The sequence below is a fragment of the Micromys minutus genome, assembly GCF_963924665.1.
Source record: "Micromys minutus genome assembly, chromosome: 11".
NCBI lineage: Eukaryota > Metazoa > Chordata > Mammalia > Rodentia > Muridae > Micromys > Micromys minutus.
The window spans coordinates 33428595-33449563 of NC_137980.1; the positions used below are offsets into that span (position 1 = coordinate 33428595).

The following is a 20969-nucleotide window of genomic DNA, read 5'->3' on the forward strand; positions in this document are numbered from 1 at the left end:
ATAGAATATATGAATTTATAGTGACTTTTCAATCTTTTTAAAAAGACGTTTTTGTAAATGCCAACTCTAAAGACATATGCTTAATAAGCCAAAGAGAACAAAGGTGCCAGAATGTGCTGAAAAATTATGATAGATTATCGTGTGGGTAACATATGGTCTATTTGATTTCTTTTATTAAATGAAAAGCTATTTCTTGAGTAGGCAGTGAATTTTTTTCTTCTTTGAGCTGAAACCAAATACATTCAGACTCAAAGCTAAAGATTGTATTTCTAGGTGTTCTTAAATTCAGGTTCTAACTTTCCACTAACAAAGTTACAAAAGCCAGGACTGGCCTTTGTGAGCCATGAACGTCTAAAGCTTTATTTATTTACATTTTTGTAATGAAGAAGAGCAGAGGACAAGTCAGGTGAGGTTTTCTGATGCTAACTGTCAGAGGATTAACCAGAAGACAACATTTTGATAGATTTGGTTATGTCAAAATGGAATACTTCTGTTCAGCTAAGAACATTATGGCCAATTTTTTAAAAAAGTTAAAAAGGAGGTATATAATCATAAAAATGTAAAATTGAAGTCGTACATACAAAAGAAATCTAAAAACCACTTGAGAATTTCATTTAAAATATGTTTCTGGGGCTTAAAATTATTTTAAAAGATGTTGATAGAAGATAGAATTGTTAAGTATTTTGTTTTCATACCCTAACATGAATGCAAAGGTATATGAGAAAAATATTCCTATCTATAGTTTAAAGTTGAGACTTCACAAATATTCCTATGTAGTTAGAGCCACTGAACTGTAGTATTAATATAAATTATATTAGAACACATCTTTACTTTTACTTCTTTTATATCATAGTGATTTCTTTCTTTAAAAAGTAACTTATTCTTGTCTTTTAAAAAATTTTTATGTGCATTGGTGTTTAACCTGTATGTATGTCAGTGTGAGAGAGTCAGACCCACTGGAACTGGAGTTACAGATGGTGTGAGCTGCTGTGTGGGTGCTGGGAATTGACCCATGACCTCTGGAAGAACAGCCAATGCTAACTGCTGAGCCATCTCTCTAGCCAGGATATAGGGTCATAGCAATTTCTAAATTGGTAAAATTCACCTATATTATGGAAATTTGATATTTATCATAACACAATTTTTAAAATGTAGTTAAGTAAAACCAACCAAACAAGATGCCTAAAGTTGGTTTGGGTCATGATTTATCACAGCAACAGAAAATCCTTAGTAAGACAGAAACCAGTACTAGGGTAGTGGAGTGTTTCCGACATGTGTTTTGAGAAGATCTGCAGAAAGGTGTTGAAACTGAGGCTAGAAAAGCAATGCATGTTGAGAGTTTAACGAGCTATCATCATGAGAACACAGAAGATGCTGCTGAGAGCAGTACCGGTTTGTGCAGGTCTCACTTGTCCAGTCTCAGAGGGGAGTGAAGACTCTCAACCTGTCAAGGCATGTATGTGATGATTTGAATTGAGAGCCACTAAAATAAAGCCCTGCTTTGTTGAGGGGATTGGAACCAGTCAGAGAGGGCTGAAGAATCAGTGGTGGTTAAGAAGGGGCCAGCATCACTGAGGTGGAAATTTGAATGAATTTCCTCAGGAAATTCTCTTTCAGTCACACCTCTGGGATCTAGTGAGAAAACAGACAGCACATCTCTTGAGATTACAAGGAGATGCAGAGGCAGCCACAGCCGAGAAACACTGAGTTTCCCAGGTGAGTGCCTTTAATTACATTTTAAAGAGTGAGTGACTACTCACGGACAAATCAAGAACCCATGTACTCACAGACAAATCAAGGTTACAAGGAGGGATTTCATCTTTGAGCTACCATGAGCCCACTTACCTTTTCCCCTTTCAGAAACGTAATCCGTGAAGAGTCTGCATTTCTCCTTTCTTCAAAGTCCTCCAGGACCTGAGCAGAGAGGCTCTGAGTGTAACACCTCACCGATGACTCGTAGCTCAGGTCCCCGCTCCGGATGATTGGAACGTGCAGAACACCCTCCTTTTCCTTCACTAGGAGCAAATCCTTGGAAAACTGCATGCTGGGAACTGGGCAAGAGACGGGGAGATAAGGCCTTGTGATTGGGAGAGAGAAGATGCGGCAACCACAGTGGCGCTCGTAGAAGGCCACAGGGGACACCAAAACACCAGAGCTAAGGGACTCTCAAGCCTGGCTGCTACTCCAGGACACAGTTACTGTTGCTACTATGAGTGTGAAGGACAGTGACCTAGACATTGTACCCATTCTTGCTCCGCTTCAGAATGCAGCTACCAACTCCAATACAAACAGGGAGCACACACAAACAGAATATGATAATGACTTGAACACAGCATAGCTTTCCTCCTATGGATCAATAAGAAAAAGAAACACACAGAGTTGATGACAAAGTATGGCCTCTCACATAGGTCCTGAGGTCAGGGAGACACCAGGCAGAGTAGAGATATTAGCAAAAAAAACCAAAATGAACAACAAACAGAAACAGCCTTAATCTATTTAAAGGGACCTTTTTAAATTTTTGGTTGTTGTTGCCAGATGTTATATAGAAACTAAGTCAGAGAGCCGAGTGGTAGCTGTCCACACCTTTGATCCCAGCATTAGGGAGGCAGAGGTGGATGCATCTGTGAGGTGAGTTCAAGGCCAGCCTGGTCTTCAGAGCAAGTTACAGGATGGCCAGAGCTGCACAAAGAAACCTTTCCCCAAAAATTAAAAAAAGAAAAGAAAAAGATTCAGTCAGAGGTCTAGATTTTTCTCCTCAATTAAAAATGACAACAGTAAATAGAAGACTACAAAGAAATTCCATATAGGCCAAAACTATTTGAACCAAACAAAATATATGGCAAGGATGAATTTCAGTGACTATGACTAGTCTGTTGCCAGTGCTATCCAGTTCGCTGTTCTTTGAAATGTCATCACATGACCTAAATCTGACTTTAGGAATGATCCCTGTGAATGGTGATTGGAAACAAAGGAATTAGAGGAAACAGACTTGCCCTTTCACACTGGCCGCTCCACACTCAGTGAATCACTGAGCCTTTCTGAATGTTGGGTTTTTAAATTGCAAAGCAAAACTACGAGTACCTCACAGGGTAGGTGAGAGGGCTGGCTTTCAGAACACAGACATGATATTTGGTGTAGCACAGGAATTGCTCCAGTTTGATAGGTGGAATGTAGTTTGATTTGCATGTGCCCCATGGCCTCATGGGAATCTTTTTGCTCTCTGCTGCCTCAGTGCACACGGTGATGCTCTACACTCAAGACATTTCTCCAGGTCCAGCATTTGGTTGATGGCTGGTTATTAATTTCTCCACAAACAATTGCAAGGGGGTGTCTGATGTCAAAGACTCCTGAGGTGCATTTCCTGTTCAAAGCCATAGGAAAGTGACCATAATGCTATCATTACTCGATTCTTGGCTGCCTTCTGAATGTGCCCTGCCAAATTTAAAAGAAAAGGGTGCCAGGAGCAGCTCACCACTCTGCAAGTCCATACCTAGAAGTTCTGTTTGCCTTCAACTGACTCTGTCTTAGAAGGGCTGGATGTCTTGAGAACAAATCAATCCTTTTGTCAGAATTGAGCCTATTGGTTATTAGTGATGACCCCATAAAAAGACAGAAGACACTTCCCCAAACAACACCACTCCTAAGTGAAAATTGGCAACTGCATTATAACAACGTAGGGGCCTGTTCAGTGCAAGGTGCTTGGCACAGAAATACCATTGGACATGGGCTGGTAAGGGAAGCACTAAGCAAATAAGGAAGCTGTGCCTCTCTTGGCATGTGTCCAAAGCTTCACATAGGGTTTATGGCTAGTCTGGTTTGCTTCAAGTCAGATCAGACTCGGGCTGAACTGGCAATGTTTTCCCATGCATTAACCAACCCCAGATTCTGTAGAGATGTAAAGACTCTTATTTTCCCATCTTTGACAAGATATTCACTCCCACTCTCTTGGGGGTTGGAGGGATGGACACTTCTCACTGTCTGCAGAGAAAAAAAAAAGCCCTGTCTTTCAGAAAGCAATGGTCAGCAGGAGGTGGGCAAGAGACAATATAAGGCAGCAAGGTGAACACGGAACAGGCTGTGCACTTGCTAGCGGTATAGGTCATGCTTTGTTGTTTAGGATTCATACATATTTATGCCATTCTTTCAGTGGCTTTGCAGGGCAGCACTGTCCTGGGAAGATACAGCACTGACCAGGAGGATGGCTTTTTCAGGCGCACAGATGCATAGATACAAAAGAGGTGATCTCCCAAAGACAGGTGAGCTCACAATGGGTGTAATACATTTATCGTTTATTACCTCTCTTAGCACTTTGTTGTACATGACCAATGTTTATTTGCATAAGTCTTGCATCCAGGAATAAAGTGCTACAGAACTCTGTTCTCTGTTACTCTATAGCTGATACAACTTTGAGCAGATTTTTTTCAAGTGGGTCCATAATAGTATCCACAGAGAGTATAATTCTGTTCATCTTCTTGGTCAATGACAAAACTAACAAAATATCAATGCCTGGGATACAGAATCCTCCTTTCAGGCAATGGTTAATGGAGACTTCACCAAAAATCCACCTCTGATTCTTTGGAGTTAATGAATAAATACTACTCAGCTGTACATACAGGGGTCCAGTGATGTTAATGGCTACAAGATCTTTCTTGTCTACTAGTAATACTCACCTGCACCTTAGAATCTAACTTCAGAAGAAAGAGATAAACACAAGAAAACCTTCTCAAATTAGTTTCTCAGATTATTTAGGGTCCTGAATTCAGCACAGTGGAAACAGATAAAGGTACCTGAGATGGATTATGTCGGAAAAGTGAGCAATTACCTCTGAATGGTAAGAGCTGATTTCATTAGGTTTTTAAGAGACAGCAGACATTGCTACCTGGGGTGGGGGGTGGGGAAGCAGCAAACACTGCATGGGGAAAGGCAGTGGATGGGACAGGGAAGCAGAAGATAGGACCAATGGGTTAGACTGAGTTTGACTCTGGCTCCATTATCCCTTACTTAACATGATCTTACACAAACTAATCAAATCTCAGTGTCTAACTTGAATGGTTACTGTGAAGGTCAGATGTAATATGTGTAAGATCTTGAGGTGTTTACAATGAATGGCCTCAGCAAAACTTATCGATCATAAGAAAGAGAGATGGCTAACATCAGAAAAGATTGCTGACTACAACCAACCACTAGAGAAAGTTTGGGGATTCTTTTCCTGGAGAGAAATTCTTGATTATAAAATAAATGTGGTAGCCTTCCTAATAGACCAGAGACATACTATTTTGTATGTCTAATTCCTAAGACTGCAGCTCCAGCACCTACTGATAAAATATTTGGGAAAACTGAAAGACCTTTCTGTGTTTTTCAGAATGTAATGACTCTATGTTTTACTAGTGTCTGACTGGTTCATATGATAAATTGTAGACATGCCAAGTATAAATGCACACACAGTAAAATCTACTGTGTGCCTGATGACAGAATTCATCTAAAAGACATTCTGGGAAATGTAAAACTTCAGAGACAGAAAGCAGATACACAGTTGCTAGGGCTTCAATTATGGAAGAGACTGCTTACAAAGCTCATGAGTAAATTCTACAGCATGTGGGACCTTCTCAGAATCTTTATTATGGTGATGTGTGTGTGTGTGTGTGTGTGTGTGTGTGTGTGTGTGTAAATATACATATATACACATATAAACACACACACATATTCCGCATAAAAAAATGAACATGAAAAAGTTGATAGAATGATTGTTTTGAGCGAGGGAGACCAGACGATTAGGAGGTAGGCATGGCAAGAAGATTACATTTTCAGAGTCTGTCTTTTTGCTATTTTTTGTTTTTAATACTATATACCTGTAATTTAAAGATGAATGAAAAACATTAAAAATTATACCGTGGCCCCTTTCCTCCTCTTTTAGGGGATGTTTCTACCTTGACTCTATTGTGAGCCACTGGGGCTGCTGCTGATACCCCCTTTGGCTCAAATAGAAACTATGATTTGATCTCCAGCCTCTGGACCCACATATTACATCCAGGTGTCCTGGAAATTCTAATTTTCTTCCCTCCCTCCTGAGCAGCAGCTTTCTTGCTCGCCCTCCCTTACTTAAGTTCTGTCTTCCACTCATTTGTGCACACTGTTCTCACACTTGAGCACTCCTGACATCACTAGTTCCCTAAAGACAACTCACACCAGCCCTTTCCTCATAGCCACCTATTGCTCCCCTTGCAAAGCCCTTTGGCCAGAACACGAGACTCCAAAGGACCTGCCTGACTCATTCTCAGCTTCCCACTCACCTGCTGTCTTGTTCAAAGCAGAAGTCAGCATTTCAGTTCCCCAAATATACATCTTTCACAATTTTACATGTGTATGTACTTACTTCTCTGTCACAGGCTTTCCTTTATTATCCATGGCTAATGTCCTATCACACCTGAAGACTCTTTTGTAAAACTTGCTATACAGGTTCGGAACTTCTCAAGTATAGGGCTAATGTTTCCACATCTCTCTGCTCTTGGCAGGTATGGGCAACATGAGTGACTGTCTCCTCTATGTCTATGCAAGTGCACATGCATGCATTCATACATGCATATGTGCACATACATATTTCACAAATGAAAATATGAATCTAATATGATGTAAGATGCATGGGAATTAAGAAAGATATAGAAATATACTTGAAATCAGCAGTAGGCATTCCCCATCTCTTACCATCCTGGAATGTGTCATTAATTGCAATGACAGCCTGAGAGGGTTTGGTCAGTTCGGCTCCTTGTGCTGAGCTGAGGAAAACCACAAATGTCTCCAGTCCTTCGATTACTGGGTACTGTGTGTCATCCAAGATAGTCAAAGTGCAGTACTGCGGGAGAGATCAGAGCAGACTTCAGAGAAGTCTCCGTGTCCAGCATTGGCATCTTTCTTTGTGGTCATAAAGTGATTCTTTTGTCTTCAAATTTATAGCATGATCATCTCATTAGCATGTTCTTACAGTTTCTATCCTAAACTTGCACTGTTGGATATTCGATGGTAAAAAAAAAAAAGAGATGGTAAACTTGGAGAGTCTGGGAGGATCCTTTTGTGAATTTCTACTCATCTTTGCATGTGTTTGTGTGTTTGCTTATCTATGTGCTTATGTGTGTGCAAGAGTGAAAACTGTGAAGGTCAGAAGACAATATGTAGATAATATTTCTTTTCTTCCCCATGTGGGTCCTGAGAATTAAACTCAGGCCATCCATCTCTGAGGGAATGGCTATCTTGCCAGCCTTCATTTGTCTTTCTAAAGATAGTAAGGACTGAATTGTTGTAAAGAGCTTTTACTATTTTGAAGAGACTCAGAAAACGGGCAGAAACTACCCTAGTGACATCGTGTAGAGAGAGTCTAAATCAGATGTCTCCATAGGTTCCCTCTTCTTGGGAATCTCATGGAAGAGGGGGCAGAAAGACTGCAGGAGTCAGAGGGGGTAAAGACAACAATAAAATACAGCCCACTAAATAAACCACGCAGGGCACATGTAGGTTTAAGGAGCCTAAGACCTGGGTGGGTCTGCATCAGGTCCTCTGCATATACACTGTGGCCGTTAGCTTGGTGTTTTTGTGGGACTCCTAACTGTGGGAGTAGGTGTGTTTAACTCTTTTGCCTGATCTTGAGACTCTTTCCCTGATGTTGGGCTGCCACTCCAGGATTGGCTGTGAGGGCTTTAGTCTTGTCTTCTTGTGTCTTGTTCTGTCAAGCTTAGCTGTTGTCTCTTGCAGGCCACCTCCTTTCTGATGGGAGATGGAGGGGGCTTGTATATGGGGAGGGGGGTGGGGAGAGGAGCTGGGAGGAGTGAAAGGAGGTTAAACTGAGATCAGGATATTATATAAGAGAAGAATCTGTTTTCAATTTAAAAAAAAGAAAAAGAAACGACACTAGCAACCATGAGACTTAAAACTTTGAGGCACTTTGGCTGCTGTGGACTCACCTGTTCAGTGACACCTGGCCCAAATTCCACCTTCCTTGAGCTGGGGACATAGTCAACTCCTGGAGTGGCAGAAGCTGGGTCTGAAGGCCGTGTGGCACACCAGACAGATGTGAAGGTAGAAAGGTCAGTGCCATGACGGATAACTGGAATCTTCACTGTGCCTGGATTACAGTAGTAGACATATTTTATGTTCAAACGAGTCAAAACACCAGAGGGCATCTCAGAGCACTCTTCTCCCCCAGAACAACAGTATTCACTAAGAACAACTCTTCTACTCAGTTGGTCTAATCTAACCTAATTGATGCTTCTCCATTCCGGCTCTGAACCGGCTGAGAGGTGTCAATGCTCCCTTTGACTAACTCTAAGGTCAAGAGAAAACTCATAGGAGGGCCTTAACCAGTGTGGCACTGGAAAAATAGTCCCTGGGGGAAAACAGATTTCACATGCACTTGAGGGAAGACCCGACACCAAGAACAGCTCAAACCTATTTAAGGAGGAAAAACCCAGAGATGAGAGAATCAGCTGGAAAAGTCAGTAACAAGCTCAGGGACCCACAGGGCCTGGGGCTGCATGTTCTTAATGGAATGTTTTAACTGGGTTGATTTTCTTATTTTATCCAGCGGTATACACATCATTACTTAAACCATGTAGGCTTATTATCCTAGGAACAAACTTTATCTTTTGGGCCACAGTGACACCATACTTGTCATATCCTAAAGATAATTAATTCTTTTCCCATCAAACACCATGTTCTCCTATTGGTATGTGAGGTAACATGCAGTCATATCAGGGTCCTTGGTGCACGGTAAAGGTAACATGATAAAATAGAAAAACTCAAGGTTCTGATCCAGGCTCTGTGACTGTGCTTGCTTGTTGCATAATCTTCCATTTTGTTACATCAAGGTTTTTAGAGACTTATTCATTTTCATTTTAACTGTAGGAATCTTTGGTACACAAGTATGGATATACACCACATGCATGGCTGGTGTCCATAAAGGCCAGAAGAAGGTGCCGGATCCCCTGGAGCTTGAGCTGCCATTTGGATGCTGGTAAGTAAACCTGGACCTTTTTAAAAGCAGGAGTGTTCTCAAAGACTGGGTCATGTCTCTAGCCTCTTTGTGAATAAACTCTGATAATTTGTTTAACTTCTCTGGGTCTCAATCTGCTTTTCTATGTAATGTGATCTGATCCACTGAAGATTAGTAAGAATGCACAGAGCACACATGGTTTCATGCTTGGCATTCAGTATCTGTTAAAAAAAAATGAGCTCTGGGAACTGGAAAGATGCATACCACCTTAAACACACACACACACATACACACACAAAACACACACAAAAACCTTAATCTTTAAAAAGTATTAGTTCCCAATATACTGCAGAATCCCTTCAATGAGGTAGAAGGCCTTGATCTTCAGAACAGTTACTATCTCCCTCTGCCAGAAGCACATGATCAACGTTGAAACCCTTAAGAACCAAAAGAAGGGGCCTAGGCTCTGAAACCACACAGAGGCGACTTATCATTGACCCCATGAGGCTAACATACAAGTGAAAATGTTCCATTGTGCTAAGACCCTGAAACCTGGATGTTTGTTTCAGCAGCTAACAGCATAATCAATAACTATCTGCATCCTCAATGAATCACATTACTGCACAAGCCAAAATGCTTAGCACAACATCCTCTAGGCCACAAAGTCAGACCATGAAGCTTGCTCCAAGTCAGTTTTTTCTCTGCCATTAACAATCAGAGCAAGCAAAGTATTTTCACTACCTACCATTGTTGATCTTGATGCCCAGAAGCATATAATGTTCAAGACCAACGATATTGCTACTAAGGAATGACATTCTCCATGTCTTAAGGACATTGTCAAACATAAGAAGGAACCTGGGATGAAGGATCAGAAGATGGTTCATAAAAACCCAGAGAGACTCTTCTCCATTACCTGCATCCTCACTGATGGTGAAAGCTGTGTTGCCCAGGGACACGGTTGAGGCATCATTGGGACCACTAATGAGGACCTTGGCCACTGCCAGCCTTCCGATGCGGGCATTGTTAGAAGCATCAGCCAGGGCTATCTCAAACTCCTCTTCCTCCTCATACTCGCTGTCATCAATAACCATCACATCACATGTGGACATGGTCACACCAGGTCCGAATAGCACCCGACTCTCAGCAGACCTCCCTCTGGACTTAAAATCAGATCCTGATTCCAGCGCGTAGAGGCTGCTTCCCATGGCTGACTTGGGGACTGTGTAGCAAATGGCAGACACGGTGCTGCTTGAGTCTCCTGCAGTGCAAGAAAGGCAAAGCTTATGAATGAGTGTTTCTCCAATTTTAAGATTTCTACTAACTTAATAAGCTTTTCCCTCTGACTATTTCTGTCACTATTTCTGCTCAAACTCTGACAGGCAGCCTTCCTGAACTGCAGTTTCTATTAAGCCTGGGGTATAAACCGCTTGAGGATTTAATATACCCCAGATACTTCCCCCAAATAACTTGAAATGGATTTCCTATTCTGTAGATTTTGTGCTCTGTTAATTCACAAGACTCATTGCCCACCATGTAGGACCACAGCGGGTGGAAGGATAAGAGGCATATTTGGTACTTTAAGTAGCAAAGTCATTGTGTCCTGACGTTAGTGTGATGAGTTCAGTTCACTGCCTTCCTGAAGAAACTTCTGCACTTTAATTCCCCGAGAGACACAGGCTTGTTTAAAAAAGGAAAGATGAAACGCTGCAAAGCAATATAAAATAATGTGAAGCAATATAAAAACACAGACGACTGTGTTCGTTAGTGCTGCCCCAGATTTGGTGACAATCTGCTGTAGGCCTGGTGTGATGACCCAGAGCAATCAGTGGGGCTTGCCTGTCTTCCAAGTGGATTTACTAAGGTTCCCTGCTATCCGAAGTCTTTATTTCACTAATACCCTGTCAGCAGATTCAATACTGAAAATCAACACTATCATTTACACTCAGGTGGACTGGGAGGGATTTCAGCCTTTTGCACTTAAAGTTGCATGTCATAAACCCATAAAGTCTTTATTTTAAATGTCCAGCCTTCAAATATTGCCCTTTATTTCCCAAAGGGAGAACATTTTTTCAGCTGAACATTGTACTTCACCATACAGGTAGGGGATCTTTAAGTATATGTTCTTCCCTCCAAATACAACTTCTCTCCTTGATCACAGTTGGTAAATAATTTATGGAATGGGTGATTGATTAAAAAGACAGAGTTGATGAATAATTAGCAAGGCTAAATCTAACTAGTCTGCACTTCACCTTGAAGAATAAATAGAGCTCTAACTACATGCACTGAGAAGATAAGGCCCCATTCAGGTGGCAACTCAACATTACAGTTGTTCTGGGATTCAGTATGTTAATATATTAAAAGTATATAAAGGAGTTAACGTGAAGCCTGAGCACTCAGCACACGGAAGAGACTCAATGGATGTTAGTTATTAGCATAGATGCTTGTCACCCAGGGCAACAACAGACCTTGTCTTTTGATGGGTGCAAACAGAAACCCAGCGCTCTCGTTGACCCGGTAGGTCTTCTTATCAAACTCTAATGTGGGCTCATCCTCAGTGTCATTGATAATGACCTTTGCCTGGGTGAACTCTCCCAACAGGGCATAGGCTGGCATGCTGAGCTCCACAGTGAAACTTTCAATATTCTCAAATACATCATCATCATTGATGACGATGGTGCAGGACTTTGTGTCCTCTCGTTCATCAAACTGCACCTGTCACAAAAGAAGCAAAAGGAGTTAAGCTGTGTGTCACCTCCCAACTTGAGTTGGCAAAGAACCCCATGGTGTCTTTGAGTTCCTTCATTCCCAACTCCTGCTGTCCTGCCTAAAGCACTCAGATATCTCTCCCTGTTCTTTGTTTGCGACTGAGGCTAATGTATTGTATAAAAATGTGAAGGGCAAAGAACTGTCCTACATCTGGTGACTAGTAATGTGGGGAAGAATGATTTGTGTGGAGTATGAAGATCTGTGTTTCAGGTGTTAATTACCTCTCAAGTAGATAAGTTTATGAAAGTTTATGAGCATCGGGTACTTAATCAATTCATAATAATAGTTCTTCCATACTATTATTAGGAAGACTAAAACTCTATCATGAAAGTGCTAAGATACTTTAAAGCAGCACACAGGACAGACATACTATCACTGCCATGCCTATATTGTGTATATGATTAAAAATTAACAGGAGAATCTTGATGCACTGAATAATTGTGTTTGAGTTCATAAAATGTCACTTAACACACTAGGCTAATTTAACTTCATATTTGGCTAAACCCTTTGCTATAAAATGGACTAGAAGTATAATATGAATGAATTTAGTAGGCACAAAACAGAGAAGTTATTTTGTGTGCACATACTGTAAATGTAATGAGAATTGTCCTGGTTATATCCTTGTCTGAAAAAAATCAATGAATAAATAAATGAATGAAAGGAAAAGAGAAGGGATGAGAAGAGACAGAGGTAGGCAGGCAGAGGCAGAGGCAGAGGAGGGGGAATGAATAAGATGAGGATAAACTGTTCAAGCAGAAAGGTGAGATAGGTACTTGTCCAAACTGGAGGAATGGGAAATGGCCTTGCCCTGATGTTTGTATAAACTGAGGTAGTTAAATATATATAAGAACTAGTCAGCAATGACTTAGTGAAATTCTTAAGAAAATGGATGCATATAGAGAATATCGTCCTGAGTGAGATAAACCAGTCACAAAAGAACAGACATAATATGCAGTCACTGATAATGGGATACTAACCCCAGAAAGCTCCGAACACCCCAGAAACAACTCACAGACTGTGTGAGGTTCAAGAAAAAAAAAAAAAAAAAAGAACTAGTCAGAAGCCTTGAAGGAACCCAGATCTGAAAAACACGTAATTTAAATCAGGCACTATTATTAGTGCATACCTAATCAACTGATCAAATTGAGCTTTTCCTAATCTCCGTATTTTAAAATGCCCCCAAGAAAGCAAAGCACTCATTAGATTTTTCCTTAAGATGTGGAACACACTGACAGCCCTTTGTCTTTTCTTGGAAAATGTGACATCCCATTTCTGAAGACTCTTTATCTTCTCTGGTCTTTTCAATATCCCTATTGGACATAAAAGGCTTTTGCTTAATCTGGCTGATTCCTGAACTCTGGAAAGGACAAAGCCCACTGTGCTTTACAGAGAGTTAACTTCTAAAATAAAATTGATTTGAAAAAAAAAAAAGAAATAAATACCCATTGAATGCAAGCACTGCATCCTATAGGAGAAAAGGTGTTAATTATCCACCCCACCCCTAATTCATGCTAAGTGTGCACTCTACCGTTGATATGTAGCCTCCCCTTTTCACTTCCTTCCCACTAACCCTTTTCTTTCTCATTAACATCCTGGAGGTAAAAGAGACTTGGAAATTTCCCTGTAGCTCAGGCATAAAATGTCTCACTCTCTCTGACCGCACTCTCATGGCAAAGGGTGGCATCTTCCATGTCTGCCTTCTGGCCCTGTCTCCAAGCCACTGCTCCCTCCTGTCCATTTTACTATTTGAAGCCCCCCTCTTGTCACCTCTCACCTATTCTTATTTTTTTTTATCATTTTTATTGGATATTCTCTGTATTTACATTTCAAATGTTATCCCCTTCCCCCTCCCATTTCCTCCCCCTCCCCTTGCTTCCAATGAAGATGCTCCCTCTCCCACCTCAGCACCTTGGCATTCCCCTACACTTGGAAATGAGCCTTCACTAGACCAAAGGCCTCTCCTCCCATTGAAGCCAGACAATGCTATCCTCTGCTACATATGCTACTGGAGCCATGGGTCCCTCCATGTGTGCTCATTGGTTGGTGTTTTAGTTCCTGGGAACTCTTGGTGGATGGGTGGGGGCTTGGTTGATAATGTTCTTTCCATGGGGATGTAAACCCTTTCAGCTCCTTCAGACCTTTCTCTAGCTCCTTCATTGGGGTCCTGTGTTCAGTCTGATGGTTAGCTGTAAGCATCCTCCTCTGTATCAGTAAGGCTCTGGCAGAGCCTCTGAGGAGGCATCCATATGAGGTTCCTGCCAGTAAGCACTTCTTGGCATCAGCAATAGTACTTGGGTTTAGTGGCTGTCTATGGGATGGATCCTCAGGTGAGGCAGTCTCTGGATGATCTTTTCTTCAGTCCCTGTTCCTCTATTTGTCCCTGTTTTTCCTCCTGTGAGTGTTTTGTTCTCCCTTCTAAGAAGGACTAAGGCATCCCCATTTTGGCCTTCCTTCTTCTTGAGCTTCATAAGGTCTGTGAATTGTTTCTTGGGTATTTCGAGGTTTTGGGCTAGTACCCACTTATCAGCGAGTGCATACCATGTGTGTTTATTGTGACTGGGTTACCTCACTCAGGATGATAGTTTCTAGTTCCATCCATTTGCCTATTAAAAACAATGAAGTCATTGTTTTTAATAGCTGAGTGGTACATTGTGTAAATGTACCATTTTTTTTGTATCCATTCCTCTGTTGAAGGACATCTGGGTTCTTTCCAGCTTCTGGCTATTATAAATAAGGCTAGTATGAACATGGTGAAGCAGGTGTCCTTCTTAAATGTTGGAGCATCTTTTGGGTATATGCCCAGAAGTGGTTTAGCTGATCTATTCTTTCCCAATCATTTTCCAACTGGTTTGCTTATGTATTCTCTCCCCTACCTCAAAGCAGAGAGAAGGGAGAGGAAGAGTGAGTTCACCAAGAATTGAGAACACGATACATTGCTGAGGTATTGTCATGAAGCAAAATGTAAACACCTAGAAGCCAGATGACAATTTATGCCCTGGCAGGCACTTCCATGCAGGTTAGTGATACTAAAGAGCAAAAAACCATGGGAAGGGAATATAGGGCAACTTCTTGAGAAGGCTGCTGATGGACAGGGACGTGGAAAAGGAAAGAACATCACCATAGCTGTCCTTTCGTACCTACCTGGCCAGCATACTCAATGTAGTCCTGCTGTCCAGGATGAGGGCTGACTCTGGAGCTGGAGCTGGCTGTGCCTTGTTCAGTTCGACACAGGACGATGGCATACTGGTTCAGGTTCCCAGTCCTCTGCACAGTGACACTGACTGATCCTGCCTTCTCACTGACGTTATAGCTAGAGGCACACAAAAGTCAGGCTCTGGAAGTCTATCTTGGGGCCATGAAGAGACCACTTGCTCAGTGCTTATCTCTGCTGTTTGGTCACAGGAGCCAGGGACCTCAGAGGACAGGCAGCTTAGTGCATTCGAAAAGTTATATAAATTGATGAAACATGCTTACCATCAAGTCACAATGCCCGCAAACAAGGGTGCTAGGGACTTAAGGAGTGCCACCTATTCACTGTGGAGGAGGCTAGAGTCACCTACAACTTTACACAGGAACTCCAAACACTGAGAGGTGACAGACAACCTCTCCAAGGATTGCAGAGTCACCAGAAGAGACCAGGGAGGTCTTAAGGATGACATTGTGGGCAGTGTTGTTAGTGGCTTAGCTTGGGTCAAAACCCACTGAGCCAGGTCTATAGGATGCATGCAATTGACCCAGGGCAGATTCTGAGTGTGAGGCTGGGAAACAAAGATTTGTAAACAGAATTTCATGACGTATGAGTACAGGCAGGGGCCTCAGCCCAACTGTAGGATTTGTTCTGGGGGTATCAAGAGGCTACTTCTCTTTATGATCTTAATGTATAATGAATAGGTTTGGAAAAGCCACAGAAAGACCGCCATGAACTGGACACCACTGTGTGTCTTGTTGTATTGAGTGTTTTAAGCAAAAGGCCTTTGAAAGAGTGAGCACTGTTGCCTGTCACTATCCCATTTCTGTCCATTGCTTATGAGGTTTGCCAACAAGAGCGACATCTTTTACTCACTTTGTTTCATTTTTGGAAGCGATAGAATTAAGAGATCATTAAAACAAAATCTCAAAACATGTATTTTATGGGGTGACTCTAATTATTGTGAGTATGGTTATGAATAGGGAATCTGTATTTAGGGGTCATTTGTTCTACCCACACCAGAACTGTCAAGACATTGATGTTTTAGAAAAGTGAATCTCTGAAATGCTGACATAAAAAGTGTTTATTCTAGAATAACCCAAGTTAAAATTTAACTTAGAGAAACCAGGACCATGCCTGTACATCACCTTTACCAAATGACAACTCCCGGCTCTCTGCAACTCTCCAGTAGGTGAGGAAAATATCTTAAAAAGCCCACCTGCATGATACAGAGCCTGACAATCAAAGCAGCCTTGGGAAAACACAACCTGAAGGTCTACTTTCCACTCTTCCTATAAATTCTACTGGATTATCTCCTGCAACTTGGAGATGGAAGCAAGAATATTCAACAGAAACATTAAAGGAGAATAGTTAAGATCTTGTCTTATGGTTTGGCTAGCTAGATGACTAAGGGCAAGGAACTCAGTCTCTGTCAGTCATGACTGCTTTGCTACTGTAGGGACAAGAAGAGAATATCGTAATTGCACAGTTGCAAGCAAACAAGATGAATTAAGTTAATGCCTTGTATATAGATTATATCATCTAATCAATATTTCATACAATTATTTTAGTTGCTGTTATGATCACCACCGCCATCATTGCCATTATCTTCAACAATAGTGCTTGACTGGATCTGCCTTCTAAAGTGTTTCACCCTAATGTCCTCTACTTGCTTAATTTATTTCTCAACATATAGCATACAATAAAAATAGTACCTGGTGTATTTAAAGCTGATAAGAGACCACTGGATATGGAAGACATTGTTGCTGACCACATTGGGTTTACTGTCTTTCACCAGGAACTGAAAGCTATCCATCACTTTCTGGATCTTCTCTTCATATAGCACATAGCGAATCAACCCCAAGTTCACATGCTCTGTGAGAAAAAATAGAGTCCTGAAATCCACTGTGAACTAGTGTGAAGGTGTAAGACATTCTCATATTTCCCAGACTAACAAAGTGAGTCTAGTCTTCTTATGGGCTATAGGAACTCATTTTCAAAACTATAAAAAGTGTAGTAGTCTTAAAAACAAATGATTCTTACTAGTTATAAAGAGACATCTTACAATTGTTTATTTTATACACCCATCTTTATATACAGAATTCCTCCTTATGCTCTGTAAAAGGAGACTCTTGGGGTCTGGACAGAAAGCTCCTGACTGTGAGTGTGTCTCTATAGCATTGAAAGGCAAATCTGAAAGCTAACAGAAACAAGGTTTTTACCTCATCTTCTATGTAGATAGGTTCAAACGCCTAAATTCCTTCTAAAGAAGGTGCTTTGGGGATGGGGGCTGGATTGAAGAGATGGCTCAGCAGTTAAGAGAACTGGCTGCTCTTCCAGAGGTCCGGGAATTCAACTCCCAGCAACCATGTGGTGGCTCACAACCATCTGTAATGAGGTCTGTTGACCTCTCCTGGTATGCATGTGTACATGCAGATAGACTGCTCATATACATTAAATCAATCAATCAATCAATCAATCTTGTCCCACTCCCCCAAAGTACTTGAGAGGGTATGTGCTGATAAATAAAGCTGAGGCTGACAATGACAACCCACAAACAAGACACAGACAGTTCTACAGAATTGAGAATGGGGTAGGGAGGGAATGCAGAGCGTGGGTCTTAGGGACCAGTTTTGTGTCACTACCCAATCACACCTGTCACCAAAGGAGAAGAGCGACAAGCTTATATGAGACTACTAAACTACCTGCTCTGTGCTATTCAAAAAGGAAAATATTTCCATTAAGCAGCTTACACACAGAACACCTTTTAACCCCTTGGCTAGAGATTTTTTTTTTTTTAAATGTCATCACCCTTTGTAACTTGTAAGATCTTAATGTACACTATCAAACCTTAAAAAAAAAGCCAAGCAATGACAAAAACATATTTGTATACTTTTATGCAAAAATGCTTAAAATTTGTACATTTATCTTTGTTTTTTAAATAAAGTTCTTCAATTAAAAAAAATGTCATCACCCTTAGAGAATAAAACAGTAAATTTCCTAAGATCACAAATCTTTCATTCTGGCAGCCTCTCTGTTGTTTGTCTTAAAAGAAAACCAATTGGAGCTGGAGAGATGGTTGAGCAGATACGAACACTGGCTGCTCTTCAGAGGGCGAGAGCTCAATTCCCAGCAACCACTCAGCAGCTCAGTTTCTGTAACTCCAGGATCCAACAACCTCACATAGGCACACATGCAGACAAAACACCAATGCACATTAAATAAATAAATAAACAAAAAATTATATTTAAAAAAAACAATCTCAAGCATCCCTACATATTCCCCCCCCCCCAAAAAAAAAATCTAGGTTAACTCAAGGGCAGGGAGCACGGGTGAAGATGGATTTCTCTGGTTTAGAGTGACTGGAAAAAAATTCAGAAAAAGTAAAATGTGCAAGGTGGGTGGTTAGACACTAGATGATCCATTTGTAAAAAAAAAAGCAGCAGGAAGTGACCATGGCAAAAGTATGAGAAAGAAGCATTTGAACATGTCTCCCTTCCTAGGTTCCTAAGAACACACCCTGGGTGAAGGTGGCTGCAGCTCTCCCTGGCTGCAGCTTGTTTTCCACGTAGCCATGCATGGGGCCTGCGGTGAGCTCATAGGTAAGCTGTGAGTCCTCAGTGTCTGGGTCCACGGTCAGCAGTTCCTTCTTGGTGATCAGGTTGGTTGCCTGGAATAGAAACCCATTAAAGTTAATTCCTGAGGTGGGAATTAAGCTGGAGCAAGACCCTCTGACTCAGATTTAATTCACTTCCACAGTGATTTACCGAGAGTGTTCACTGTACAGAAAAACCTGTTAGGATGGGAGAGACCTGAGAATGGAAACTATACCAGCCTCTGCCCTGGAAGTTTCCACAAAGTAAGAAAAGCTCCCACACAAGGCCAATGCGGCAAGAGAGTTTATGTGGAAATAAGCAGGGGCTTTCAGTTCGGCTTTGAAAGAGGATGGGAACTTGGGAGGAATGGTATAATACACCAAAATGGCTAAGCCTTATACCTTAGGAGAGTCGCTGAAAATCCTCAAGTTGATTAAGATATGCTGTACTCATTTAGTCAGTCAACGTAGAATGAGGTGAGAAACCCATGAAAAGAAAGTGGTGAGCCATTCTCTATGTTATCGGGTTTAACCAGAGAAGGGTGGGGTGTTAGCCTTCGGATTTCATAAAGTAGACATCATTAGTGACTTTACTATGCATTTATTTACTAAGACAGAGTCTCATTGTGCAATGTAGGCTGGCCTCTAACTGGAACCCTCCTCCATCAGTCTCTAAAGTGCTTGGTACTTTGTACAGTGGTGTGCTGTGTATGCCATTATTCTGGCCATAATGAGAAAATAATGACTCCGAATATTGAGGAAAAAAAAGTCAAACGGTATGTAAGAAGAATTTACACTGGGGTGAATGTGTGCGTGTGTGTACTTGTGAGACTGCCTAGGTATATGCATGCACAGGCCAGAGATCCATTTCTATCTAGTGTCTTTGTTAGTTGCTTCCCGTCTTGTTTCGTGGCACAGAATCTCTTGCTGAACCTGAAACAGTCATGTTATGTTGGTTTTCCAGTGAGGTCCAGAGATCTGCTCACTTCTGTGCTTCCAGCATGGAGGTATTCATGTACCAGTGTGACCAACTTTTTACCTACATCTTCCTGCCCGTGTGGGAAATGCTTTATTGACCGTGCCACTTATTCAACTCCATCGTATTTATTTTGAGAAACCCAACAGTTCAATCGCTAGACCCATAGCTGTCTAATCAGCTCTGTGAGGCTGGAGAGCCACGGCACAGGGAGAATATCACTGATCACCATTCTAAAATGGGAGGAAGAAACATACATGTGCTGATGCTGATGCAGGTATAGTGCTGATTTGCTATCACTTCAAGATGATGAGATGTATCTTAAAATGACCCATTGGGAACTAGGAGATGGGGGAAGAAATCTCTGGAGTAGAAGTCCTCTGAGGAAGATTGCCTACCAAGATCTCTGCTCCTTTCTTATCCGGGGCAAGCATTTAATATTCCCTAAAGTCCACTGTCTCTTCCAGAAGTTGAGAATTTTAGATGAGCACCTGCTTGTCCAGCCCGAGACACCATTTCTCAGCTTCCTGTGAAACATCTGTGCTCATCTGACAAATTTCTTGCCAACAAAGTAAGTGGATATGATACATTTAATTTCTGTGTCTCTTGCTGGAAATGAAGTCTCTTACCCTGGACTTCTGTTTTAGCCTTTGTTTTTAGGTGGGGCACTGACTCATTTCTGAAGAAATTTGTGGATTCAACAGCGGGGGCTCAGCGATAGGTGGTACCATCACAGTGAAGAGCCTACAGCAGTAAGGCCTTAAGTACAGTCCTGGCCCAACACTTTCACATCAAATGTGGCACAAAAATAAGAAATGATCCTTTTATTTGACCTGCTCTACTGGGGGGATGGTTCTTTTTTTAGAGTTGTAGGGTTATGTTAATATAACAAGCTAACTGATCCTAATAATTTAATAAGCGGAGAATCTTAACCAAAATTTTGGGTTCACCTACCTTAGGAAAGTCAGGTCACAAGAGTAGTGGGTAAGCTGCTATTCTGTTCCTAAATAGCTTCATGATGAGGACTTATTAGCCTTCCCTGAGCATTGAGCAAAGGATATGGCAGATGGGATGTGACATACCTTGCCATCCATATACTCCAGCCACTGGAGTCCCAGGTTGGTGACAATTCTAGGGGTGCCGTCATCCACTGGGAGGATGTCCACAAGGAACTGCTGAGGGGCTGCTGTCATGATCTGTAAGGGGGAGACAGAAGAACACTTGTCCTTGCTGCTGGAGTTTCCCAGAAGACACTGTACCTAGACATTGCAATTCCCAAACTCCGTGCACACGTCAGAGATAAAGTACAGCTAGCTTTCACCTCTTGCCACAACTGCCTTTAGACCTCAGGGAGAGTGGTGACCGACAGGGTAAGTCTAAGACAGACATAGAAACAAAAAGCAAGGGTGTCTGCTCAACCTCAACTGCTAAAGACGTTTTTTACATGTGTGCATGTATGTGTGTG

General features: G+C 41.6%; 1 protein-coding gene across 1 annotated transcript in view; it reads right to left on the reverse strand.

The window, feature by feature from the left end:
- FRAS1 (Fraser extracellular matrix complex subunit 1) overlaps positions 1-20969 on the reverse strand; it is a gene marked incomplete at its 3' end in the record, with an annotated part of 385808 nt that overhangs the window by 30463 nt on the left and 334376 nt on the right. The window contains exons 51-59 of the mRNA XM_080924732.1: positions 20587-20700; positions 18453-18603; positions 16649-16808; positions 14888-15056; positions 11446-11692; positions 9894-10238; positions 7953-8113; positions 6703-6850; positions 1846-2051 (exon numbers count right to left, since the gene is read on the reverse strand). Of these exons, the coding sequence (XP_080780858.1) occupies positions 1846-2051; positions 6703-6850; positions 7953-8113; positions 9894-10238; positions 11446-11692; positions 14888-15056; positions 16649-16808; positions 18453-18603; positions 20587-20700 (1701 nt within the window). The remainder of the gene's footprint in view (positions 1-1845; positions 2052-6702; positions 6851-7952; positions 8114-9893; positions 10239-11445; positions 11693-14887; positions 15057-16648; positions 16809-18452; positions 18604-20586; positions 20701-20969) is intronic.